General features: G+C 50.5%; 2 protein-coding genes across 2 annotated transcripts; one reads left to right on the top strand and one right to left on the bottom strand.

The window, feature by feature from the left end:
- Positions 1–283: 283 nt before the first annotated feature.
- Positions 284–17,483, bottom strand: SDC4 (syndecan 4). Its single transcript, XM_054644320.2, has 5 exons — positions 17,327–17,483; positions 3,773–3,914; positions 2,835–2,887; positions 2,424–2,607; positions 284–1,246 (listed from the first exon to the last, which is right to left on the bottom strand). Exons 1-5 carry the CDS (start codon positions 17,399–17,401, stop codon positions 1,095–1,097), a joined length of 606 nt encoding a protein of 201 aa, XP_054500295.2. The 5' UTR covers positions 17,402–17,483; the 3' UTR covers positions 284–1,094.
- Positions 17,484–23,569: 6,086 nt separating this feature from the next.
- Positions 23,570–25,923, top strand: SYS1 (SYS1 golgi trafficking protein). Its single transcript, XM_054644262.2, has 3 exons — positions 23,570–23,775; positions 24,416–24,483; positions 25,041–25,923. Exons 1-3 carry the CDS (start codon positions 23,614–23,616, stop codon positions 25,279–25,281), a joined length of 471 nt encoding a protein of 156 aa, XP_054500237.1. The 5' UTR covers positions 23,570–23,613; the 3' UTR covers positions 25,282–25,923.
- The last annotated feature ends 1,187 nt before the right edge of the window (positions 25,924–27,110 follow it).

Below are 27,110 nucleotides of genomic sequence, written 5' to 3'. Positions count from 1 at the left end.
ATTATATTAGTGTTTTACATAAAAAGGATAAAAGTTACCAAATGAGAAAGCAGCCATTTCAGAAACGATAAATAATTCTATTTTAAAAAATCCTAGAAAAGTTATGAGAAAACCATAAATATCTTTACCCTCTAAAGTAGCTGCTGTAGAACTAGAAGAAACCTGTAACACTCTGTAGCTAACTCTGCTTCAGTTCAGAATAGGAATCATATAAAACAGCATCTCTAGAGAAATGCCTGGCCAAAGGAAACACAAAGGGATTGAAAAAATAAATCTGAGGAAATTAAAAAAGTAGATTATTTTTTTTATTATTTCAAAACAATTTCTACAAACTTTATATAAACATTAGGCTATTTTCTTTTAAATTTTGTTATAAAAAAATCCTACAAGCGATCCTTAAAAAAAGGTAAGAGACTGAAGGCAAGGAAAGGGTGTTGCCATAGCCAAACACAACTGGCTGTCCTGATTTCAAGGACTAATGACCCTTGCCTGGGGCCAACAGGAAAAGACAGAAATCTCCTGGGGAAGACATTCCCATAGGCCCTTTATGGCATTCAGGGATATTGAGCCCTTGTGGGCCTTTTACTCCCTGATAAGGCAACATTATCTGTAGTGTAAGAGATTCATAAATAGTTCTCCACAAAAATGCTTCACATCAACAGCCTGCTGCAAGACATCTAGTAGCAAGATTTATATTAAAAAAAAAGCCATCTTCTATAGAAGCAGCCAATCCCAGCACGGCACACAGGATGCAAACACATGGTGTTTGCTTCCATACAGTCTGGTTTGTGTTTATATACCCTCTATAAAACCAAGCAGAAAATTTGGCATCTTTATTCTTTTTACACTAACTTAGGGGGAAAAAAATACACTGAGGTTTTTTTTTCAGACTCTTTGTATTTCATTGGGCCCTTGTTAGCTGAGTGGGATGGGAAGGGTCACGAAGGAAGTTTGTTTTTTCTCTCAAAGTCACTTTGAAATTCAATCCAAAAAAATAAAAAAAAAAAAAGCATTTGTTCAGCACATCTCATCTGAGGGCACAGTGTTTCAGTACAGTCTGCTTGTCCCTTGATGGGCAAAGGTGCTGCTGAGCTTTAGGCATAGAACTCATTTGTGGGGGCTTTCTTGTAGATGGGTTTCTTGCCCAGGTCGTAACTGCCCTCGTCCTTTTTCTTCATGCGGTAGACCAAGAGCAGGATCAGGAAGATGGCAAACAGGAGACCCACTGCTCCTCCTGCAATGAGAGCTGGGGAGGAGAGAGACTGGAATGAGCCTTGGAGAACCCCAAACCCCCACTGCTTCAAGGGTAGCAGCCCCCAGACAGTGTCCATGTGCCTGTCACTGCATGTGCTGGCACTGTCAGCCACAGCAGATGGTACTGGGAAAGGCCAGGATTGCTCCCAGCCCAACCACAGAATAATCACATGTTCCACATTAACCAGTTTGAGCTAATCTGCCAGTTTAGTCCAAAAGAGAAATGTTGACAAAAGATGTTCTCCCTGTATAGAGACAGAACAACAACAAAAAAACCCACCCAAAAAAGCCCCACCACAGCCCACAGGAAAATGGTACAGCTCCAAGCTGAATGCTTTGTTAACAACCTCTGTGAGCACACCCTGGGGACTCTGTATCTCAATTCATCAACATCCAATACCAACACCACTTCCCTCAAAAAAAAAAAAAAATCAGAAAACCCCATCAACCAAAACCCACAAACCTGCAAAAAACCACTAAGATTTCCTCTCTCCTCACACCAAGCATGGTCACAAGAGTCACTTAAGTTTATTCCTTGTTGTGACACCTATTGCTTGCACTAAATCAGCTTCTTTGTTAAATGATTTTGCAATCCACTCTTCCCATCTCTTCTCTGGCTGGGAGGATGGCTGCAGATCAGCACAAGGGGCTTGGGTTTGTACTTGGACCATCAGGCCAAATGCTTGAAGCAGCAATATGGTGGGGACAGACCTGTCCCACATACTGAGGGGAAGGCAGTCACTTGGTTTGCTCTAAACATTGGTACTCAGATTCCTACAGCTGACCACGTGTTGGAATCCCTTAGAGGGATTTAGAGGGGTTGCTCGACTCCTGGCAAAGCTCAGAAAAGGCAGAACTTGGGCAGAGGGTGGAAGGAAAATGCCTGTTGGATATGAAACTCTGATGACACTGCTTTATGGACAGAGCAGCTGCCACATGAGTCAAGCCAACAGTCAGCTGGCAGGCTCAAAAATGAGCTGTTCATCCCAGCAAAGACAGCAGCAGGCTCTGCTGTTAAGGACTGGGAGGCAGAAACCACCCTGCTACAGGCAGCCACAGAGGTAAAGCAACTCATTCCCCAGGGAGCTGCTCCCCAGGGAAACAGGGAACAACAGAAGCCATTCTGATTTTCATTATTAATGATTTACCAGTTCAAGGTGGAGTATTACCTGTAAGGACTTCTGTTCTTTCAAAGATGCTGCTGTTGGCTGTGCTTGCCATGGAGATCTTGTTGGACAGGTTCTCTTCCACAGCTACAGCTTTGTCTGGAATGATTTCATTGTCCACCATTGTGTTTTCCTTCTCACCTTCTATCTTTCTCCCAGTATCTCCAGGGATATAGTTGTCAGATATCTACAGAACACAGACAAACCACACCCATCAGCAAGCAGCACCCAGCCTACCCACAGCTGAAACCAGGAGGGTGTGCAGGGAATAGAAAGTTTGCTCAGTGCATTACAAACACTCTGTGCCTGCTCATGCAGGTGGATTTGTCTTGATGCCACGTCCTGCAGGGCAGGAGGGTGCTCAGAAGGTTTCACAGACACACCAGAGGAGCTAAATGCTGCTTAAATACCTACCACAGGGGTATCCATGGTGGTCAGATACAAGCCATCTTCAGAGTCTGGGTAGTCTGCAGAAATGACAAAGAAAAATATAGAAAGGGCTCTCAAGATTTTGCCAAGATTTTGCCTCATTACATGCTGTTTTTACAGGATTCAGACACTTCCTGCAATACCAGCAACTGCACATATTAGGACTCTTGTCCTCTACAATTCCCCCTTATCTACTAGCACTATTTATCACTGAATGACTTGGATTGCACAAGACCTCGAGATGCAATCATGAAACCAGCACCTCTCCACTGGGAGGGATCTGCAGCTGGACCCATTGGCCCTGCAGAGCAGGTGTGCCACAGCTCCTCAGGTAATGCCAATGGAGGGCACTGCTCCCACCACCCACCCCTAGAGCAGCCCTCACCAAGCCTCCAGATCTGCCCAGACATGCCAGGCACCGATTGCAGCATTTGTTCTTTTGCTTTTAGAGAACAAATGTTCACATAAAGGGACACAGAGCTACAGAAACTGGTTTGGGCAGGGAGCTTTGCATGTCACAGAGAGTTCACTTGAACACCAGTTGGTTCTTTACCTTGTTTGGCCTCAACTGAGACATTAACTTTAAGCCTTTTAACACTGCCTCAACAATAGATTATTTTTTGTTTTAAAGTTTCTCAGCAGTTCTTTGGAGTTCAACAGGAAAAAGATCCAGCCAGCACAAGGCTTTTTCATTTGCAGCAAGACAAGCTTGGCTGGACTCCATCTGTCCTCCCTGAGTGATTCAACATCACAGCACCACAACTTTCACTGTTCTCATCTGAGTGACTGGAGTCACAGTTTTCATCTCCACCTGACACTGTGCTTTCTCTGGAGCTCTGGCTGTGATTTAGCCCATCACTCAAGGGCTGGTGCTGAAAGAAATCTCACAGCAGCTGCTGAGGGAGATCCACTTCCCCACTTACCTCCTGACCCAGATGTCTCATCTATATCTAACCCATCAGAGGTTAAGTGAGGCCTGAATTCACCAATGTCTTCATCATCTGGCAGGTCCCCAGAGGCAGGGTAGTCCAGCCATCCAGCATCCATGGTTTCAGTTTCCCTCACCTGTAAATGGAGGTGGAGACATGTTATATATGAAACAACTCCCCAGAAGCATTTCACAGAAGGTTCAGAGCCTGAGCATATCACTTCCACCAGAAAAAAAAAATTAAATGCTGAATTTCCTCTCCACCAAAAGCATTATCTTTATCAGCTGAATTTCCCTAGAATTTCTCAGAACAGAAGTGAGAGCCAGACTGGGAGGGGAATTTCCTGAGGGCTACAGATTGAAGAGGTTCACCCAAACACACAGGGTGAAAATATCACAACAGGATCTTGGTCAGGAGTTTGTGGCAAAGCATTTGGAAAAGCAGTACCTTGAGCTTGTGATAAGGGAGAGTTAGGAAGGACTTGTAATTCCCAGGAAAAAAGCCTGATGGGTGTAGGGCAGGTTTTTGCATAGCACCAAAGCCTCATGCCAAAGCAATTTCTCACTCTTTATAGTGAGAACAAGGCTATTTTATCACCCAAGGGTTAAAAGCTGGTCTGTCAGTTCAGCTGAACTGCAGTGCAATACAGGCTGAGTTCAAGAGCACTGCTATCAATAATGACTTGCCTGAAGGAAGAGCTTCCCCTGCATCACCTTCTTTAAAAGCATGTAAACAAACAAACCCATAAAATATCTCCAGGATCCAAAGGCCCTAGGAGTGCAGTTCCAGCAGGAAAGCTGGAGAGCCTCCCAGATATCAGCTGTTTGCCCACAGTGGCAATTTGCACACCAGAGCTCATTTGCACTTGGACCTTCAAGGAGCCACAAGCCCAAACCTCCTGCCCTCACCCAAGTTATGCAACTCCCCAGAACTATTTCTCCTCACCCCACAGCCCTGGGGCCAGGCCAGTGAGGGTAGCACAGGTATGAGCTTTGGGGTTGCTCAACACCACCCCACAGACTCCAGATGCTTCCAGAGCCATGAAATCATCACCGAGGAGGGGGACTCAGCCCCTTCCCCCAGGCCAGAGGCACAATGCAGATGGACAGGTCCCTTAGCTGGGGGCTAAGCTGACAACATTCTTCTGTGCTGGCCTCACAGGACAACTTGGGAAGTCTTGACAAAGGTTCTGTCCAGCCAGAAGAGCATTCCATGAGGGTTTTTCCCAATACAAGATTTCCAGGCTACAGCCTCACCGGGGTGAGCAGGATCAGGGCCTGGTGGGGACACTCAGAGCTGGATGGCAGCACCACAGAGCCCTGAGCAGCTGGGGTCACCCCCCCTGCTCACCTGGCCAGGTGTGGCCCATCCCACAGCCCAGAGGTGATGAATTACATCCGCTATTGATCTCTGACCAAAGCAAACAATCAGCCACAAGCCATGTGTCAGCTTCCTCTGCCCACAGCCCTGATTCCAGCCCCATTCCCCTGCCCACTGGCACACAGGGCTGGCCACAAACAAGCACAAGATGTTTCTCAGTTTGCAGCACCAGGAGCAGCAGCACTGGATGTGCTTTTCCTTGCTTATTGAGGCATTTTTGGTTTCCCCAGCAACGCTGCTACAGGCTAAGCAGATGTACAGCCCAGAGGGCATGAAGTGCTGAGGCCAGAGCCTCTCTCCCTGCTATGCCAAGCCTGGCACTAGGCGCTGGGAAGGGGGCTGGGAGGAAAGTCAGCTTGGAAGGAATCCTCTCCCAGCCTGGAATCAGGCATTCCTAACGTTATGGATCACTTGCTCCAAGGCAAATTCACTTGAAGATATGTGAAACCCAGCCTCAGCTAGCCCTGCAATGGAAACTGCTTGCCAGCAGGCAATAGCTGTTCCCAGGGCAGCTTCTGGCCATTCCATGGAGGGGCAGGAAGAACTCAATTCCTGGGCCTGGGGAGCACATCTGCTGCAGACCCCAAAAGCCCTGCACCAGGCACGGATTGGTGTTGGCAAGGGCTGTGCCGAGCCACACCCCAGTGCCAGCTCACCCTGTACCTCACCATGAGTCACAGCCAGCAATGGCCAAGCAAGGACAGCTCAAGAAAAGCCAGGTTTAAGCCCTGAGGTGGCTGGACAGCCCACTGGCCTTTATCAGATCAGCGCAGCCAGGAGCTGAGTGGTGGCACACAGCCACAGTGATTAGTGCACGCTGTGGGCTGGCTATCAAAAATCCCTATTTAAATCAGGACAGACAGTGTTTACCAGCAGGGCACATAACAAGGAAATTACTGACTCACAAGCATAAATAAGATTAAATGGGAGCGTTCCCTGAGCTCATTCTTCATCATCCTCTTGAGCAAGGATGGGGAAGTTCCTGGAGGCTGCAAGAACTCCTCAAACCATACAGGAAACTTTTCTTGTGGGCAGTGGCCTCACATGACAGGTTCATCCAACAGGGAAGTCCAAGGGCTGCTGGGCACCTGTACAATTACTCTCCAGGTTTAAAGGCATGTCCTTCTAGGAAGCAGCCCTGCCTGGAGCTGGGGCACGGCAGGCTGGGAAGGGTTAACACTGGAGTGCAGGGCTCACAGGGCAGGTCTGGGGCAGGCACATTCCTCACATACACACCTGTGAGAGGGCACACAGACAGGCACCTTCCTCACATACACACCTGTGAGAGGGCACACAGACAGGCACCTTCACAGCTCTGGGGCGTCCCAAGTGCCACATAAAGAGCTCTCTGCAGTATTGTTTAAAAAAGCACATCCCTTTCCAAGAGCACACAGTGCTCCCTGCAGCTCTGCTGCCTGGTGCAGAGGCGCCACGGAAGGTGCCTGTAACTTCCTCTGGCCTGCAGGCTGTGGCCAAGAGGGAAAAGCTCTGGGATGACCACAAGAGGATGGTCAGCCCTTGCCAAGAGGAAGAAGCTCTGAGATGACCACAAGAGGATGGTCACCCCTGGCACATCCAGCTGAACACCCCCTGCAGCTGCCAGCTCTGAGCCTGCCTTCCACCACCTGCTGTCCTGCACTGGAGCCAGGGCAGGGGCTGGGGGAGAGCCTGGGGGGCTGCACAGCCCCACCTCACCCTGGCAGCTGAACTGCAGTCCTACAGTCAACGTGCTCCTCTCTAGGAGGGGTCTGTACAGGAATCCACCTTTCCTGCAGGAGTCCAGTTCAAGGATTTCTTCCTCATGTTAAGCAGCTTTATCCCCAGTAAGCACGAAGGGAGATTAAACAGCTGAAGCTTTTCCTGCCTGGCAGTGGCAAAAAAATAAATAAATAAATAAGAGTTTATTCCCTGCCAGACAGCCAGCACGTCAGGCACGTGAACTGTGAGTGCCATTCCTGGAAAAGCTGGGCACAGAGGCCCTATGTTTCCAGACAGGCAGCACCACTGGATGAGGCCAGACACTCTTTGCTGAGTGGAGGCACAGGAACAGCACCCCTGGGACTCCAGGCAGCCCTGCTGTGCTCCATCCCTAACCCATCCCACTCCATTTCGTGCTCCTGGGGTTTTCCCTTACAGCCCCAGAACACCACTCACCTCTTCTCAAAGCAAAATCAGCTGTTTGCTGAGGCAGTGAGCAAAGTTTCTGTGCAATGTGTGAACTTCCCCAGCCACTGTCACCTGCCCCAGCCTACATGTCCTCACCACAGCCTTTGCAAACCCTTTCAAAAAAACCCAAATGGTGTTTTGGGGCAGAGACAAAGTTTTCCAAACATGGAACTGGCTTTTACAGTTGTCCCTCACCTCTGATCAAACACAGAGTTCATTAAAAGCTCCCTTGAAGGGTCACAGCCAGCAAGCTGCAAAGGGAGTCAGACCTGCAGGGACTGGGGCATTCACAGTGTACACAGCCCTTTATCAAGTTTATAATTTTGGCATGGAGACCCAGCGCTTGCTCCTGGCCTCCCTTCCCAGCAGTGTGTACATAAACCCGGGAGTAAACAGGAACAAGGTGAAAGTCAACCTTTCCTAGACAAAGGCACATGGAGCTGGGCCAGCCTGGGGGGTGGCAGAAGAGGGCAGAGGCACAGACCTGTTAACCCTGTGTGGCCTGCAGGGACAGGTGGGTGTAAAGCTGTCCCCAGGGCATCTCAGGCTCTGCACTCTGGGTCAGGGGTACAGATCACCTCATTGCACTGCAGCAGGCAGCAAAACACAAAATAAGATATCCTCCCCAGCCCCTGTGCTGTCACAGACAGATGTCACCTCCCAGCACCCAACACACAGCTATCAGCATAGCCAGGAAGGGCTCCTGAGCACGAGCAGCTGCAAGGATGCAGAGCTCTGCAAACCACAGAGCCCAAGAGAGGGGATTTCCATACTCCCATCCAGCTCTTGCAGGAGCCCACAAACCAGGAAGGTTTTAAAGATCACACCAAGCATGTGAAAGAGCAGGGGTTAGGAGTGAGCTCACCCCCTTGGTGCCCCAGCATCTGCTCCCCCAAGAGCAGAGGAGCCACACAGCACTGGAAACAGGGCAGCTCATGTCAGGGTGAAACAGGAGGTGTGCAGTGACCACAGGCAAAGACTGCTCTATCTTCCCATCTGAATAAGCATTAAAAAACCTTATTAGAAGTTATGAGCTTCCAGCAGAGGCAGCTCTTTCCAGACAAGTAAGGGGAGGGTCTGTATCCCCCCACAAAATACCCTTCACTCCCTTCTCCTACTCCATGCTTCAGCTCCACGTAAGGGAGAAGAAAATAAACACCCAGAAGTCATTTTAGTCCTGAGAGCAAAGCAAATATCAACATTTCAACTAAAGTCACACCTAACTCCCTTAACACACCAGCCACAGTAAAATAATTAAAAAATCCACTTGTGCCAGCTCCTTGTGACTATGCCTGGAGGTATCATTTTACCACCCATTCCTGGTCGGTCTCCCACAAAACTTGCAGCACACACGGCCTGCACTGGCCTTTGTGCCAAGGGACAAAAGTTACACAGCTCCCATCCAGGCATGTTTGCATTTAGTTGCATGACAGGATCACCTGGGGCTTCCAGACATAGTTAAATACCACCTTTGCTCCACACTTCCCAGGCAGTCCCAGAGCAGGGCCACAGCCAGCCTTGCCCATCTCCCCTGACAGCCACTTCCCACCACGGTGACCCAGAAAGGTAAACCCACAGCATTGAGGAAAGGTGAAATCAGAGTGGAGAACAGCCCAGGGCTTGCAGGCAGCCCCAGCACCCACAGCAGTTACTGCACAGTCTGTGCCTCTCACCAAAGAGGGGAAAAGAATTTTTTTAATTGTTTTTGCTTAAAAAGACAGCAGAAGCACCAGGCAGGCTGGGGAGCTGCTGAGCTGGTTAGAGCATCACTTGTTCCAGGTGACACCAGTGCCTGTCCAAGCAGGTCTGCATCTCCCAGTGTGCTCACCCTCCACAGCCCACGTGCAGAAGGCACATCCAGCCCCATCCCAGCCCCATCCCAGCCCACTCCCCCCTTAGTCAGTCCCTGGGTGATTCTTTAAGCCCTGTGGCCACAAGCAGCTCTCAGGGCTCATGTGGCAGCACAGCCATAATCCCCGTGACAGTGACAGTAATCCCGGGCTCTCAGAGCCACTCCTGTCCCCTGCAGCAGGGATGAACCCTCCCAGCCCCTGCCTGCTCAAAATAGGCTTCCTTGCACTCACAGAGTCAAACCTCAGCTACCTTTGAGCTGCCGTGCTCCTGCTGACACACAGCCTGTTCCCTCCAGCCCACACCGTGCACGGCCACGCTGCAGGAGCAGGAGGACAGAGAGATTAAAAAGGAATGAACTCTTGTTTAACTGCTTTTGCCTGATTATCAGCCAAGAGCAAAGCCATAAAGATCGAGTCCTTTGCCAGACAGGCACATGCTGGGGTATGTTTACTGCAATGGTGGCAAAATAGCTGCTCTAAACACTCAATTCCCAGCTCCACACTCAATTCCCAGCTCCAGAGCCCGAGTGGGAAGGAGTTGACTGCTCCCCACTCCAGCTCAGGGAGATAAAGCTCAGCAGACAGTTGCAGATGGCTGTGTGTCCATCACTTGCCCTGAAGCAAAATGAAGAAAGTTTGGCTGTGTGTCCATCACTTGCCCTGAAGCAAATGAAGAAACCTTGGAGGAAAACTACAGGAGGAAAAAGCAGGAGGTGTCATGTGACTCAAGAGGAAAACAACTGTGACAGACATTTCACGCCCTTGAAGGGTTCTCCTGGTCACAGGCCATGATACACACCTAGTTCATAAAGAGATTATTTTTTATAGTATTTACAAACCTAATCATAAGTAGTTCATATGCTTCACTGTCCAGAGCTCAGCTCAGAAGCTGGAAAAATTCTGTTCAAGCTTAAAAAAGGAATTTACAATTTTTCCAGCTCACAACTCACTCTGAGTTGCCCTAGTCTAGAATAAATCTTTCTATTGCATCCTGGTCTGTGGAAGGAAAAAAAAGGATATAAATGCCTCAGCAAAACAGCTTTTCCATCAAGGATGACTTCTCATGCTGACACTTCAAACTGGGGATATCTCACATGTCCCACTTCCCCCGCATGCCAGGAAGAAGCCTGCCCTCACTGCCCTTTCCTAGAATACAGCTACACCCCAATGCTTCCCCGAACACGCACACAAGCACAATTTCCACTTAGGAAGAAATCTGTGACGTGCACTTTTGGGATCTTTCTGCTCCCCCATGCCAGAGCTTTAGCAAAGCTCAGCCAGGCAGACACCCAACTTCAAAGGGTGCCCTTCCTCTCTAGCTCACCATGCAGCTAATCTCAGCTTGTTTGTACAGTCAAGATTCCCAACGCTGCGCCCTACAAATGCTTCCCCTCCCACCATCCATTTTAATCTAATCAGAAGTAGTAGCCCAAAGATTTAGGCTTAGCCCAGGCTGTTGAGCTCTGCCAGCACAGTTGTGCTATTTCAAAGCCTGCTCTGCTGGCAGAGGTGCCAGCAAAGAGCAGCAGCAGGGGAAGTTATCAGCACCAAAGCACTCGAAACAGCAGAGCGCTGCTGCTACGCTATCAGCTATACCCGTGTGAGCATTTATACAAACAAACATTTCAACAGCAGGGATTTTCCTGGCTAGCTGCAGCACCACAGGCTGGGTTTTCAGCGCATGGGGCTCAGTGGGGATTTTTTGGTTTGTTCCTTCACAAAGACATTGCCTACTTCTGGCTTGGCTTGGGCCCAGAAAGCAGCAGACACAGCACGTGCTCTTTGGGATAATACAGCTGCACTTCAGGAAACCTGTCACTTCCAGAAGCATTTTCCTCCCTCTGAGGGCTCTGAACTCCCTGTCAGGTTCCTTCCCCTCTCTGAGCAGAGGGTGAGCAACCAGCAGCAGCTTTCCAGCCCTCCCTGACCACATCTGTGCACCCACAGAGCCAGAGCAGAGGGACCCAGGCGTTGTTTTGGTCACTCCTTCCCCTGCAGAGCCACGCTGGGCTGGACCAGCGAGTCCGGGAGCAACCAACACGCAGGACCTGCTCCTCGTCCTCAGCCTCAGGAAATTCGGAATTAGCGCCAAGAACAGCCCGCACATAAACAGTCTCCTGCAAGATCCTGGCTCCAGACTCTGCTCCACTGCACACTGAGGAATTGCAACAAATATTTACCTCGCTGGGGAACAGAATCTTCCAAGCAAAAGCTCCTGACATCAGTAAGGGGTTGTATTTCCATTTGGAGGAGAGTAGGAGCTTCTCTGTTTTTAAAGCAGGGCATTAGCCCACTAAAGCAGCTTCTGCCACCCTCCTAGCACCACAGCAGGCAGGATCTGTCCCTCCACCTATGGTCCCACTCCTCTCCAGGCCAGCACAGCAGCACACCTGGTGTCTTCCTTCCAGCCACACTCATCTCAGTCACTCTGCCTTCTGCACAGAGATTTCTGGCTACTGCACTGTGCAGGCCACTTCAGTGCAAGTCCAAGCACTTTCACAGTCATTAATACACATTACCATTGCTTTTCATTGCTCTAGTTTGACTGTGGCAGCAGCTAAAGGGCAGGAGGCAGGGTTAGCCTCACAGCAAGGTAAGTGGGGCAAGGCCACATCTCTTTGTATTCAAGTTGGACAGCAGCACAGTTTTAGAGGAAACATAGTGAATATACCTTTTTCCCTTCAGCAGCTAAGAGAGAGCAACATCAAGAGAGAAATCCTTCCCATGGAAGGCTTTGCTTTCCCTGACAGAACAGGATTTGTTTAAGCAAGAGGCAGCCGTGGTTTTGGTTGACATAAGACCAGCTGCTTGGGTAACAGTGCTATGGGTCTTCCCAGTCTCCTTCCTGCCCCAAGGAGTGTCTCCCTGAGATTTTAATTAACTGCTTTGATTTTTAAGTGATCCCAATAATTTGTCTAACAACAGCCTCTTGGCATTTCACAAGCAGAGTCTCAGCCCCAAAGGATTTAAGGATAAAACTGACAAGAGTGCATACTTCCAGCAAAAATAAAGACTTTTACAAGAAGCACACTTTTCAAGTCAGCCAGCCTTCAGAAACGGAGAGGGACACAGCTATGTATTGCATGCTTTCCCCTCCTACGCTGACATTTTCTCCAGATTCAGGATTAAGTATTTAACCCGCTCTTTTGAGACTTTACGCTCCTTTAGCTTGCTTTGAATGCTTTCAGTCATTTCAGATAATACTGCTGCTTTCCTGTCTCCCATGCAGCTCTTGTTTCCAACAGTATCTGCCTGAAAATGAAGGAACCACAGTGCTACCAGAGCGAGTTACAGCTCCTCAAGACAGGGCCATTTTCTGGTCTGTCCTTGCCAACACCAACTCTGCTGCTGGCAGCAGTCACATGGCAGAGCCCGACAGCTTTTCTGCCCACCAAAGCCACAACCAGATTAAACAGGAGGCAGCAGCTCGGTGCCAAGGGCAGCACAGACTGGGTGCCAAGCAGCAGCACCAGTTTTGCCTGTCAACCCCTTTTCTAGCCCCAGAAGAAGAGATCCACCTCTGCCTCAGAAGTGTGAGTCACTGCTTTGGGTAAGGGGCCAGGGCCGTTACTCAGAGGTGACAGCAGTGTCCTGGAGCTGGGATGCCAAGCCAAGTGCCAGAAACCTGAGTCAGAGCATGACTGCTGCAAGTCAGGGCAGCAGAGCTGGTCCTCTGACCAGCAGCGTTTACCGGACAAACATTCAGGCACACGCTTAAATATAAAAAAAAACTAAGTCTGAACTAACCCAGCAGCACAGCCCTAACTGCTCATTAGGGTAGGATCTTTTACAGCCCCTCAGAGCAGAAGCCTATTACAAGTGAAACTCTTTAACTAGGCTGCCCTGTCTATTCAGAGCCACCCAGCCCAGTCTCATCACAAGAGTCTCATTCTAGTGCAAATCATTTGAATCCTTAATCTCGAGCATTTGCATTCCAGCGAGTCTCAAACAAACAGCCACACATGCTCCTCAGCAGCAGCCCGGAGGTCAGGCGTGTGCAGGGCTCGTCCCCTCCGTTCTGTAGTGCTTCAACTGCATCAGCTTCTCCTTTGAGGCTGCAAAAGCAGCACAGCCCGGCTGTTGTTACAGGGCATAAAGGAACAGGATGTACTGAGCAGAGGGGGAGAATGCAGCTGCAAGACCTAAGAGCAGGCTCAAGAGGATAAATGTGGACTCAAGAGCTAGGAAGTGTTTTGAAGGATGGATGCTGAGTTTAGTCTGGCCCAAGTGATAGCTGGGGAGCTCTGCAGGATCACAGAGCCATGATAACTGCCAGTAATTTACATGGCAAACTGTGGAACCACAGCTACCATGCCACCCTTACAGGTACAGATACTATCACTGATCAAAAAAGTATTTAAACCTAACTCCATCAATCCATTCATTTGAGGAAAAACAACTTACAAAATACAGCACAGCTTAGGGGTAACTTACAGTCAAGGGGATTCAAGCAACCAGGATATTTCTAACAGAGCATTTAGCAGCACCTAAAGAGTGGAAAAGTAGCTGTAGGAGTCAAAAGGGAAGGAAAAGTAGCTGTAGGAGCTGTGCTGAAGCCTGCATGCTGAGCAGCAAGCCAGTGTGCCCCACCCCACCATCATCAATGGGAAAGTCAGGTTAGCAGCTTCCAGCTTGTGGGGGAAGTGGGACGCACACATTTTGAAAAGGCAGTAAGGCACTACAGGAAAATCATGGCACGGTCACATTAGGCTCTAGTTCAGGCATTTGAGAGCAAATGGCCTCCCCAAGCCATTCAAACAGCTCAAGGCAATAGTACAGCCATTAACAGAGGCTTGGAAGGGAAGGAAGAGGTGAAGACACATAGGAAAAACATTTTCCCTGTTGCTGGACTGGAAGTAGGATCCCAAAGTGCCGAGACCTCGGGAGAGAGCAACCAGAGGGGCAGGAAAGAGAGCAATCAGGTTGGCTAACAGCCTTTACTTCCCAGGGTGAATGAGCCTGTGGTATCACAACTCTGAGAAGTACCAAGTTCAGCTCCAATTCGCCTCTTGCGCAAGATGTTCGGGAAAGCTCTGGAGCACAGGAAAGCACTCTGCAGCATGGGAGCTGGCAGCACTTGGGACAGATGAGAGCTGGCAGCAGTGCTGTTCCCCTCACTGTGCCCCAAGTGCTGCAGGGTGACTGTTCCTACCCATGGGAACCCTCACATCCAAGGTGCTCAGCTGTGGAGGGACCAAGCAGCCCTGCATGGTCCCACCCCATCCCAGGAGTTGTGCACGCAGGTCAAGAAAGTACAGGGTGCTAAAGGAGTTGTTTTTTTCCTACACATTACAGTCATTTCATCCCAACAACTATAGGTTTGACTTCCAGAAGTCATGAGCTCCTTCCCCTTAAGGGCTGAGGGACATTGCTTCAGACACTGTCATTTTGCTGCTCTGTGTTTTAGAGAGACTGAAGCAGAGCAGAGATTTGCTCTAAATGTGAACATGGCAAGTAAAGGTAAAATAAAGTAAAACATGCAGATAGAAATGTCTTGATTTGATTGGGAGGGACAGATGAGAAACTGGGCAAAGAGCAGAAAGAACAGGCCTCGGGGATCAATGGCAGCAGGACAAGCCAAACCGGTTTTAACATTAATAATGCTGCACTACTTTCCAAACACAGCTATCATCAACAAGACACCAGCTTTGCCAATCAGGAGGCCTCTGAGCATGATTGCTTTAAACCAGCAAACAGAGCCCACAAACAGCACGAAGCCTCCCCCACCTCTCCCTGAGCAATCCTCTGCCAGCAGCTTCTGGGTTGGATTTGTGCTCCTCTGTACTGCTGAGGACACACAAACACGATGTGGTGCTGCACGAAGACTTTTTCTGCAGAGTTCAAGGCACAAAAGTAGGACAACTGCAACAAGCCTGCAGCCCACTAGCACTGCTCCAGCCCTGCTGGGCTCCGGGCCCCTTTGCAGCCCAGACAAACGGAGCAGAGCCCAAGCCTGCAGCAGAGGGAACACTCTCACCATGGGGAACATCCCCTGCGCCCCTCCTGTGCTGCCAGGGGCACGGCTGGAGGCTCAACGCACAGGGAAAGCTCAGCCACTCTGCCCAAGCAAGGCAGACCTCACGTCCTTTGTTAACTCCACCGATCCCACATCTTGGATGCATTGGTGACTTTCTGTGCATCCCCCCCTCAAGCATCTTCTGCAGGAAGCCCATCCTTGCACAGCACAGAGGGGAGCATCCTGCCCACGCATCCTCTGCTTTCCAAGGCACTCAAGCAGAGAGGGCTGGGGACCACCTGGTGACATCAGGCACCAGCTCCAGCCCCCCGGCCCCAGGGGGAGAAGGCAATGTTCTCACACAAAGCTGCGGGGCTGTTGTAACACAACCCACCCACCCACAGCCTGAGCTCCAACGTCACACTGAGGCACTTCAGTCCCCACCCTCTTACACATCCAGGATTGCTTCACACGGAGAAATCCCACTTACACCAGAAAGCTGCTCAAGGGGAAAAGAGCCAAGGCACTTTTGTTTGTACAGGCTTGGGGAAATATTCAAGCACCGATTCACTCTCAACGTCCATGCTCTTACATAAGCACAAGAAATACAATCCCCATCTTGTTAAGAAACAGCTACCTGTCTTCACCCTGCCTGCCCAGAAAAACCAAGAGCCACATGCTGTGCAGCCCTGCACGTTTTGCCAGTGCTATTAAAAAAAAATACGGGAGGAGTGCCAGGCAGAACTCTCCCAAACCGTGTGTCATCCTTGTCTCCTCCCCTGTAACCCAAACAATTTGTTTGGATTAGGCTTTATAGTACTCCAGTGTTACTTCTCAAGCATACACTCAATCTTAGGTAGCTTAAAAGAAACGGGTAAATATTCCACGTAAATTCTATATAAGTATTTACAGACCACATCTGTGCAAAATTTGTTGTCTTTGCAGAAACCCGATGCTCGCAGACCAGTCCAGTCCCCAGGGACACCAAGTTGCATTTCATACCAAACATGGTCAGTGCAACTTCCAGATGCTGTCTGCCCCAAAGGTTTGCCCTACTAGTTTGGGCCAGTTCCCAAACGACCGATTCACGTGCTTAATGGCAGGGATAAACACACCAGATTAGAGTAAAGTGGATTTGGGCTGCTTGGTTTTAGAGAGTAGCTGACAATTACTACAGATGCTCTCTGTGGGAGATTCCTGCTCTACAATCAGCAACCCCCCAGCCCTGTGTCCCTACAAGAAAGCAGCAGAGCCTTATCAGTTCTGATCGGCCCACCCAGCCATCAGTCCAAAACAAACCAACGTGGATGATTAAATCTACTTTGGGAATCCCTGATCTCCTGCAGTTACCTTAATCTCAGCAGCTCTTTCACACTACCAGAGGAATCTGCCCTGATTGCACTATCAGCAAGATGGTCACACACAAAAACAAACAAACAGCAGGGAAGCCAGAATGCCCAGACCTCTGATTCACCACGAAGACCCCACATGTGCTGGCTTGAAGAACATCCAAATGCTTCACCTCATTGTACGTTTAAGAGATTTTTAAACCCTTCACGGTAATGCATCATTTTTCACTCTCATGAGGACGCGAGGAAGGTTTGATAGACACAGAAAGACACTCGGTACCAGCACAAGCAAACTCAAGTAAGGCTGGAAAGCCTATCCAGGTACTGTACGCATCCACACGCACAAGAAAATAAGAATTACAGGACTTTCACGTCAAGAAATTGAAGATTAAAACTGTAATGGAGAGCGGCTCATTTCCACCAGGTAGCCGGTGGAAAACCTGAACTGCTGCAAGCCCGGCACCCTGAGCACGGCAGAGCGGGATACGTGAGCAGCGGCACAGCCGCGGGGACCGCGGGGCACCGGGCACGGCGACAGCACCGGGGCACCGGGCACGGCCGAGCGGGGACAGCGCTGCCCCGGCATCCGCCGGAGGAAGCAGCGTCCGAGCCAAGGGAACCGGAGGAAGCACAGGAACGGCCCTATCACCATACTTGGCTCACCCTTCCCTTTCCCGGAGAAGGGCAGACCGCCCGGGGGGCAGCGGCGGCACCGGCTCTCGGGCTGCCAGCGAGCGGAGCCCCAGAGCTGCATGCCACCCACCCCTCCGGGCACCGGGAGCCCTTCGCTGCCGGGGCAGACCCTCCCCTTCCCCCCTGTCCCGCGGGGCCCGGCCGGACTCACCGACTCGGCGGCGGCGGCTCGCAGGAGGAGGCCGAGCAGCAGCGCGGCGCGCAGGGGGACGCGGGGCAGCGGCATGGCTGAGGCTGGGCTGGGCCGGGACACACGGAGCGACAGCGGCGGCACCGACCGGAGCGGGCTCTGACCGTGCCCTGCCGCCGCCACCGCCCTTATAGGGCCGGCGGAATGCGGGGCGGAGCGGGGCGGTGCCTGCGGTCTGCCGGGAATGCCCCGCACAGACACCGGCACCGGGGGTGCGAACTGCCCCCACCGACACCGGGGAAGGGACACTGTGGGGCTGACGGCGGGGGGACACGGAGGAACCCAGCCCCGGACCCCGCTGTGCACGGCCGGGACCCCCGCAAGGCTGGCGGCCACCGTCACTGCGTTATGGGGAGCGGGCGGAAAGGAGAAAGGGAAAGGGGAGAAAGGGGCAGGGGGAAGAAAAGGGAGGGAAGGGGGGGAAAAGGCAGGGAGAAAGAGGTCAGGAGAAAACGAAAGGAGGAAAAAGATGGAAAGGGAAGGGAGAAGTGAAAAGAGAGAGGGAAAGCGAAAGGGGCCGGGGGGGGGAAGGAAAAAAGGGAAGGGAAAGCGGGGGTAAGAAGGAGGAAAGAGAAAGTGGGGGCAGCGGGCACCCAGGATCCGCTTTTGCAGCATTCCACAAGTGACGATGTCACATTTACAGAAAGCCCTGTCCCTGGCAGCGTGTCACCGCCGCGCTTGCATCACTCGGGGATGGAACACGAAACCGCTCCCTCAGTCTTCTAAGTAAGCGGCAAGCGCAAAAACCCACACTGATAAAGGAGGCGGAAAACCCAACAGCACAGTTCAACTATTTCCGTTTCTCTTCTCACAAGAATAACTTTGCCTGACCTTAAGAATTTGCTTGACAATCTCTATTTCAGCCCCTTAACCCGAGGGGCAGCTGAAACACCATAACACTACAGCCCCGTGCTCATGCTGCAGCCACATCAAATTTTCACTTGGATTTCCAGCAGGTTTTCTCTGGTTTGTAGAGAATAAAATGTTTTCTTAACAGGGAAGCAATGCACAACAAAGCATATGTGCCATGATCCCACCTGCCAGGTACACATGCCAGCTCTTCTTGGTCTGATACTCAGTCTCCTCCAGCACTGCAAAGTTACCTGAGAGAACTTGTAGCCTTCCCCCTGTCCCACCTCCAACCAAAAAGATCCCTAAGGTGAAGCGGCTTTTCCAAGTGCCTGTTCCTTTGGGAACAAAAAACTTCAGAGGGTGTGAGCTGAGATCCATTCGTGTCCTCAATGTTTACTGGCAGGAGGGATCCGTGCTGAGCTGGCTGTGGAGCCTGTTGGCATAATATAAAGTGACAAGGGGCACTGCTCAGGGCTTTAAAAAGTAGTTAAGATCTGAAGACAGCACACATGTGGGTAATGGTAGGAGCCAACCTGGAACAGGCTGTGGGGGAGTTTGCTGAGCTGCTCTGCTCAGGACAGCCATGTGTCACTAACCCTGTAGTTCACCTCAGCATCCAAGGCCATCAGGGAGGGATTTGTGCTGCAGGCTGGGTTACTACCCTTCCTTATTACCTTTACTTCGTCACACAGAGGAACTGATAAAAATCACTGCTGCTGCAGCCAGGGAGCCCAGCTCTCATAAATATCCAGCTCTGGACACTCAGCAGAGGTGGGGAGCAGTAGATGGTGAGGAACAAGAGCACATAGATTGAGTCAAATGTGCAAAGAGAGGTCCATACCATGACATCTGCCAGACAGGAGACAGCCTCAGCAGCACAAGGTGGCCAGAAGTTCTCCATGCCCCTGAACCCTCTAAATGCCTCCTGTATTTGTGTGCATGTGGCCACGACCTCTCTACACATCCTTCCAGCTAAAGCAGCCACCACAAAGATGCTTTCAAAACCAGCTTTCTGTATTGTGGCTACAAATATTGCTCACTCACCTGCTAACTTCCTCTCCAAACCAGCACAATATGCCAAGCTCCTGGTAACCATACCCCTCAGCACATACCCCTTCCACCAAAAAGTCCCCTTGCATGGCACAGGACAGTGTTTTCCCTCCCAGGGAAGTTCTGCTGGGATAGGATGGAGAGGAGTCAGTCTGCCTGGCCTGGGGAGCACACACATTGTCCATCCATCTCACATCTGCGGGCACAATCCTTCAGGCAAACTGATCTTGGGCTTCTGGAAACAGAAGAGAAAATTAAACTAAAGCCTAATGTACTTTTCAGCCTTGAGAACAAATTCCTATAACTTTACTGATGACATTTTTAAAGTGCATTGTGTAGATCCACCTCCGTTCCTCACACACACACAAACGTTCTGTGACTGTATCCCAAGAGAATAAGAGGAAATGCAGTCATAAGAATCATAATATGATTCTAAACTGATGGCCATAAAACAGCTGCCTTCATTTTGCCCTTCAAGTGTTTCCTTTCAAGATGCTGACATTCTCCTCTCTGGAATAATGCAGAAAACCTGTGGGTATGTGACACTCTGAGAGAGCAACAGGACAAATGGCCCCAGAGAGCAAAAATGCACCACTGAAATGTCCTTTCCTGAAACTTCACCACAAGGGAGAGAAGCAGAAGCAAAATAAAATGCATGTTGAGAAACACATTTGTTCTGGGCAATGAACTCTCACATTCAAGGTGTGTCAGTTGCATTCTCCACATAAAAGTTACAGCTGGCAGAGAAATAACACAGGCTGGTCACCACTGTTCCCAACCTAGTGAAGAATTACCTAAGCCTCATGTTGAAAATAGAAATAAACAGCTGTCAGTTACCAACACAACACAAACATGCTGGAAGTGGAATGGAGTGTCCAAATACAATACATTTGGAGGGTGAAGGGAATCTCACTTCTACATGGCACATTAAGAAATAATCTAGAGATAAATAAAAATAAATAATAATAGAAATAATAGAAATAAATAATAATAGAATAATAGAAATAAAAAGAAATAATCTAGATAATCTTGAGAAGACCACACACAAGGCCCTTTAAACAACTCAATCATAAATTCTGTTGCACTAATCAGGAAAAGAGATTCTCCAGCCAAGCTCAGCACAGTTCCTACAGGCAAATTTTTAAAAAGTGCTTAGAGCAGGATTCTCAAGCGAGAAGGAACCTTAAGTAGAGTTTTAAAAATTCCAAAGTCCATTCAGTACACTGAATTCTTTGGAAAAACACACCTGCACACCACGTGGGTGGAGGAAGAGGAGTGACTCAAAACTCTCATCCCATGGTTTGAGCCACTTAATGTCGAATTATTCTGGAAATGTGTGCTCTTAGCCTTGCTGTCCCTTTAGCAAAGGTGACCTTAGCACAACTCCTACCTTCCAGTCAAGAGGGAAATGAACTCCAGCAAAGGTTATCCAGACAGCACCACCCTTTGTACACCAGCTGGTAAAATAGAGACCACCTAAACAAACAGCTTCCTGTTTAGGCAGTGATTCCTGGGGAGGAAAACAGTGCCCTCCTAGGCAGCTATTTTTTAAGTAAAGAATCTGTGGCTAAATAGGGTATTCTTTTCCTACACTCCTGATAAAGAAGTGACCACAATAGTTTCATGTGACCTGGGTACACCCTCAAGTCATCAGCTGCGTCCTGGGCGTATCGCCACTGCTCCTTCCACCTGCTGCTCTTCACAACACACACACACACACTCACACAACAGTCACTGGTTAAAAAGGATGTTCTAAGCAGAAGTCAGGCCAGCAGCACCCACTGTGGCACCCTAGAAATCACGGTCTTTGTGTTTCAACATCCTTTTCCTCTTTAAGACGTTTCCTCCACAGCTGTCTCCAACTTTTTGTTTAAACAAAAGAGGAAGAAAGGAGAAATTAAGAAAGCTGTTTAATTCCCCAGTACTGCTTTCTTTCCAGGTCCACTTTAAACCCTATTCCACAGAGCAGGAGTGTGGGGCAAGGCACCCCATAGGGAGACCACCCTCTTTTCCAGGAGAAGGACACAGTCCCCTATGCTGGAGCAGCCTGGAGAGGAGAGAGAGCCAAATCAGGAGCAGGAGCAAACAAACATGACCATGAAAGATGCTGTCACAAAGTCAGACAGGAAACAAGTTCACAAACTGGGCTGCAGTTGAGTCAGAGCACAGATGTCTTTGTGCCACAGCCCTTCCCCGTGTCCATATGGGAACTCTGCCTGTCCAGGGCAGGAGAGAGCCTCAAATCTCACCTGAGGCTCACCTGTGGCTATTCAATGCCTTCAGTCACAAGGGCAGCAACCAAGCAGGGAGGAGCCTCAAATTCCAAAGCAATTCAAGTCAACACCTCCCAAAAAACCGGCTTGTATCATGTGATACCGTGGACTTTTGGATAAGTCAGATATTTGGCTGTGGAAAGATAACCAACAATGATACCAAGAGTGCTCCCTTACACTAGCTTGGAGCTTTAGTCAGCTTCTTCTAAACTGACAAAATTTTTGCTGGCAAAGGAAAGTTAGTCCTATGAGGGAATATAAAAGAATTAGGTAAGTGAGAATAATATCTAGGCGATGGTTTGCCTGTCTCTGAGAGCCAAACACAGCAGATTTCAGGAAAGGAAACCAATTTCTACCAAGAATTAACAGAGGAAGTGTCGAGCCTCACAATTTATGCTCAGCAACGTGTTGACAGCAGACAGCACTGACAAGGCTGGGATTTTCCCCTGTTCATTTCTACACTGGCTGAGGCTGGAGCTTCTGCAAAGATAAATTCTCCAAGGGCCTAAGTGAGAACTCAGCAATAGTGCCCCATATCCACCACACATGTGCCTCTGCCTTGCACAATCTTTCCTAGGAAATGGTCAGGGAACAGGGAACAAAATGTGTCAAACCTGGCTCAGCGCAGAAATTCACAGAATGAGGAAAGGAAAACATACAGCAGAGCTGCATAGGGAACTTCCCATAAGAGGCATGGAAAAAACGTCATGAGAGCCTGTCAGAGATCATAATCTGTGTTCCCATAGCCAGCATATTCCACACCCACGACTGATGTGAGCCTACCACCTCCCTCAGAACCTGGATTCCCCTTTTTATTCCTTCTCTTCTTTTCCAGGTGAAAACGGCTCTTGTGGCAACTCCCCCATCGACCGAAACAGCCCCGGGGGCGCCTCCTCTCCTTTTTCCAGCAAAGATTTTATCTCCAAAATGCTCCGTTGTCCCACACAGCCTTGGGGATTTTGCTATTAAGTCAGTGACAATTCTTATACCTGAAGCCAAGCAAGCAGGACAGCTCACAACAAGCCCCAGCAGCCAGGAGCTGATCACAGAGGGGGTACAGTGGAGCATGAGGGTGTCTGGCACCTGGCCATGTCATGAGGCTAAATAGACAATATCAGCAAGTACCAGAAAAAACCTCCCAACCCAACCCCGTAACGGAAAGGTGCTGCCAGGGCACACCAGGACTCAGAACAACATCCTGGTACCCGATGGCCTAGAGCTAAAACGAGCACAGCTGGGCAGCAGCTGCCAAGAGCCTCTGCGCCTACAGGAACTGGCCTGGAAATGAAATACCCGGGGACAACAATTTCTTGTATGGTTGGTATTTGTGTCTTTAGCAAGGGCTGCTCGGCCAAGTTACTGAACACACTGACACCAGTGCAGATGGGCAGGGCAGGGCCAGGGAAGCCTTATCTCCAAAATTCTCTGTTGTCCTTCACAGCCTCGGGAATTTCACTGTTCACACAGCAACAATCTCATACCTGAAGCCAAGCAAACACTGCGGCTCACTGAGGCCACCAAACCCAACCCCTGCAGCCAAGAGCTGATCACAGGAGGGGGACTCTGCGTCTTTTAGCAACTTTTAGCCAAGTTACTGAAGGCACCGACCCTGGGCTGGGGACAAGGCTGGGGACGCCCTTGGCAGGCAGATGTGGGAGAGCTGGTGCTGGACACTGGGCACGGAGGGCACGGAGGTTGCAGCTGCGAGTCGGGGGCAGCGGGCGGGGTCGGGATTGGGCGGCGTCGGGATCGAGCAGGGTTGGGATCGGGTTCGAGTGGGGTCGGGAACACCAAGCGGAGTTAGGATCAGGATCGGGATCGAGTGGGATCGGGAGGGCTCGGGGCAGCGGGCGGGGGGGTCAGGATCGGGACCGAGCGGGCTCGGGGACACCGAGCGGGGTCAGGCTCGGGACCGGGATCCAGCGGGGTCGGTATCGAGCGGGGTCGGGACCGGGACGGAGCCGGTCAGGGCAGCGGGCGGGGCTCGGGGCCGCAGCGGGTCCTCCCCCCGCCAGGGGGCGCTCTGGCGCGGCGCCGCCGGCACTTCCGTCGCGGGCGGGCGGCGGGCGGGCGATGGCGGCGCAGTTCCGCAGCTACGTGTGGGACCCCGCGCTGATCGTGGCGCAGATGGTGCTGCTGCAGGCGGGATACTACAGCTCCCTCGGGCTCTGGCTCGCCCTCCTCGGCACCCTGGGCAGCACCGGGCCCTCCCTCCAACAGGTGTTCAGCGACGAGGTGAGGGCGCGCCCCGGCAAGCCGCCGTGGGCACAGGCCCCTGGAGCGGGGGGATTGCTGGGGCTCTCCGGGGGAGGCAGAGCCCGCTGCCGTGTGGGCATTCCCGGTGCTAGGGACAGCCCCCCGCCCTGGGAGCACCCCGGTGCGAGCTCAGGGCTCCCCTGCCCCATAGCAACCCCCAATGCATAGACCTGTCCTGTGCGGGTGCCCCAGTGCGGAGGTAAAGCCGTCCCTCTGAATAGGTACCCGGGGTAGAGGCAGCAATTCGGTGTATGGTGGGAGGTACCCCCATAGAGGGACAGACCCTGTGCAGGTGGTGCCCCTGTGGAGAGGGAGCACCTCGTTCTGTGGGTGATACCCCCTCATAGAGATACCCTTTATAGGTACCCCCGGTATAAAGACAGCTCCCCTACCCCCTAGAAATAACCCCACTATGGACGCACACCCTCCACCCCCAGTTTAGGTGGTTCCCCTCAGCACAGAACCGGACCTTTCCCTTTCCCATAGGTGCCCTCAGACAGACAGACAGACAGACAGACATGTCCAGCTCCTCCTGTAGATCCTGATCCATGCAGGGCTGTGCCACGGGAGAGTCGGGCTGCGATTTGTGCCGCGGGTTCCTACTAATAGTCCCATGTAGATTTTAGGCTTCTCAACCCCGCCGGGGAGGCTCTCCATGATGGCTTTCATCCTCAATGCACTCACCTGGTAAGTCTGCAGCTAGCTGGAGCACCTGCATCTTGTCCTTTCATACCATTAAGCTGTTACAGAATTCAGTGTGGTTTACTGCCTCTCTCCAAACATCTCCCAAACTCCCTGTGCCTTCTTAAGCGTGTCTGCCGAGGGCAGTTGGGAACTGCTGACTCTTGGCCTTCTAGAACCTGGAAAAGTCATTTCAATTCTCTGCCTCAGTTTCCCAGCTGGGACTGAGATTTGCTTTTGTGGGAGATTTTACTACAAGTTAGAATTAATGGATTTCAGCAACCACTGGTCTATAAACACTAATGTATTAGGAGATAGTCTATAAATTCCTACCTGTTCTCTGCACTAAAATCTACTTTTCCTGCCATCACGTAATTAAAAGCTGTAAGCTTGCAAGTCTTGCTGCAGCAGCCAGGAGAGAGATCAGAAACAACCTATTAAAATATTTGAAGAAGTTTTAAACCCACTGCATAATCAGCAGTGAGAACTGCTGACAGCTCTTGCTGCAGCACCTTTTCCACAGGTCTGGTGGAGTTCATAAATCCCTTGCCTTTACTTTGCAGCGCTTTGGGCTTGCTGTACTTCATCCGCCGAGGGAAGCAGTGCCTGGATTTCACCGTCACCGTTCACTTCTTCCACCTGCTGGGCTGCTGGATCTACAACTCGCGCTTCCCCTCGACGCTGACGTGGTGGCTGGTGCACATCGTGTGCACGGCGCTGATGGCGGCCATCGGCGAGTACCTGTGCATGAGAATAGAGCTGCGGGAGATCCCCCTCAACTCCGCCCCCAAATCCAACGTATAGACTGCCGCTGGCAACCACGTGCTGCGTTTTGTCATTGTTCCCAGCACAATGCATCCAATGCCTCAGAATCATCCCTCAAGAAGCACAGCAGGTCTGTTTAGACTTTATGGTTTTGGTTTTTTTTTCCTTTGGACCTCGGTGACTGCATGAGTGTGAGCGTCTCCTCTGGCATCGGCTGACAGCGGGGGAGGAGCAGATGTTTATTTTGTTAACACAAAGTATTAATATGACTGGATGGAGAGTGTGCCCTTCAGCTCTTCACTCGTGAGACTGTTAAAAGCCAGGTAGCAAAACTCGGTGCGTGAGGAGCATTTGGAATTTAACGATGTGGGAGTGCCCTGGATGGGTAACACAATGGTCAGCTCTTCTTGCTGGAGCTGGCACGGTGAGCAGTGGGGCTGGGAGCTGCAGCTTCCAATCTGTGACTTCTTTGGGCTTTGCTTGGGAAAAGAGTCAAGGAAGTGAATGGATGGGGAGAAAGAAAACAGTTGTACTTACCTGAATCACCAGCTGAGACACTAAATAATAACCTGTAACGTTAGATGGGTTTGTTTGCTGTTTCCATGTTTGATACACAGAGGTGACAGACAGCAGTTTGCTGAAGAAATCTTTTGTAATAATAAAAATATAATGTTGCTGTGAGTGTTACGGCTCTCCTGGGAAGCTGAGCACTTCAAGAAATACCACGAGTGTCTGTATCATGGCAACAGGAGGATGCAGCCAGAGAACACTTGGCTGTGAGGTGCCCACTGTCTGGGCCACATAAAAATTCCTACAATAAACATTTCATACCTCTGCTCTGGAAGGAAGGCATCATTGAGTGCTGTCTTGGGAAGTCAGCTGGCATAACCCCACTTCAGAGGGAGTGTCAGCAGTCCACGATCTCCACATCTCCAGCCTGAGCCTGGAGCTGCCCTGGGGAAACCTGCAGAAGTGTCCTGGAGCCAGGATGCTCTTCCTTGGATGGGCTTTCCCATCAGGCTTCAGCAGTCCAGCAACAGGTCTTGCCTTGTAGAGGTGATGTTAAGTAAGAGACTGTTGTTATTTCATGATTATTTAGAGGTCTTTCAAATAAACTTCACCAGGCAGGGACATCCCCTTACTGCTGAGGGTCCAGACTGGGTGATTCCTCCAGATCCAGCGGCCCAAGCAGGCAGCCCCACATCCTGCCTGGTTTCCACTGAGGGATGGCCATGTTGTGCAACCCCAAACGAGGGCAAAGCCAGGTCTAGACAGATTTTTCTCCTGTGCAGCCTCTTGCTGCAGTAACTTCCCTCTGTATGTTAATATTTGCAAGTTTTAATTTGCAGAAATCGTTTGCGAATTCAGTTCATTGAAAAGTGGTGGGATAATGTGAGACTGATAAACTCTCTGAAGCTGCTCTTTTGAGTTCTGTTACTGAGCAGCTGAGCTGAATTTCAATCCCTGCTCTCACACTCAGACACTGTAAATGGGGGTAGGATGACATCCTGCTGCTTTACATGCTCAGCAGGTCTCCAAAGGAGGATTTCTGTCTAAACAAATGTAACCAGCACTTTTTATACTGGGGCAGTTCACCAGGACCCCTTCCTGAGCACAGCTCCTGTAAGCAGAGTTTCAAACAGCAGCAGCTTTCAGAGGGAAGAGTTTACACAAGTGTTTCTCTGGGCAGGAGCCAGCCTGGAGGGCCACCCAAAGGTCACTTCCTAGGGCTGCCCCTGCAGCAAGTCAGTCCATCCCTTCTTAAAATCTCATTTTTCCCGTACAAGGATACTTGCCTTTGTCCCAGTCACCTCAGCCTGGATATAAACTGATCTCCAGTAGGTGCCAGTATCTCCCTCAGAAAGGAG

The sequence above is a fragment of the Agelaius phoeniceus genome, chromosome 17 (assembly GCF_051311805.1).
Source record: "Agelaius phoeniceus isolate bAgePho1 chromosome 17, bAgePho1.hap1, whole genome shotgun sequence".
NCBI lineage: Eukaryota > Metazoa > Chordata > Aves > Passeriformes > Icteridae > Agelaius > Agelaius phoeniceus.
Note: the sequence above shows the minus strand (reverse complement) of the source record. Positions and strands in the feature narration are given on the sequence as shown.

Bases quoted from the DNA above. Each gene is read 5' to 3' on its own strand.
- SYS1 (XM_054644262.2), top strand. From the start codon at position 23,614: ATGGCGGCGCAGTTCCGCAGCTACGTGTGGGACCCCGCGCTGATCGTG. The intron at 23,776-24,415 runs GTGAGGGCGCGC...AGTCCCATGTAG, and splicing joins AACAGGTGTTCAGCGACGAG to ATTTTAGGCTTCTCAACCCC. The intron at 24,484-25,040 runs GTAAGTCTGCAG...TTTACTTTGCAG, and splicing joins ATCCTCAATGCACTCACCTG to CGCTTTGGGCTTGCTGTACT.
- SDC4 (XM_054644320.2), bottom strand. From the start codon at position 17,401: ATGCCGCTGCCCCGCGTCCCCCTGCGCGCCGCGCTGCTGCTCGGCCTC. The intron at 3,915-17,326 runs GTGAGTCCGGCC...CTCCATTTACAG, and splicing joins GAGCCGCCGCCGCCGAGTCG to GTGAGGGAAACTGAAACCAT. The intron at 2,608-2,834 runs GTAGGTATTTAA...TGTGTTCTGTAG, and splicing joins CCACCATGGATACCCCTGTG to ATATCTGACAACTATATCCC.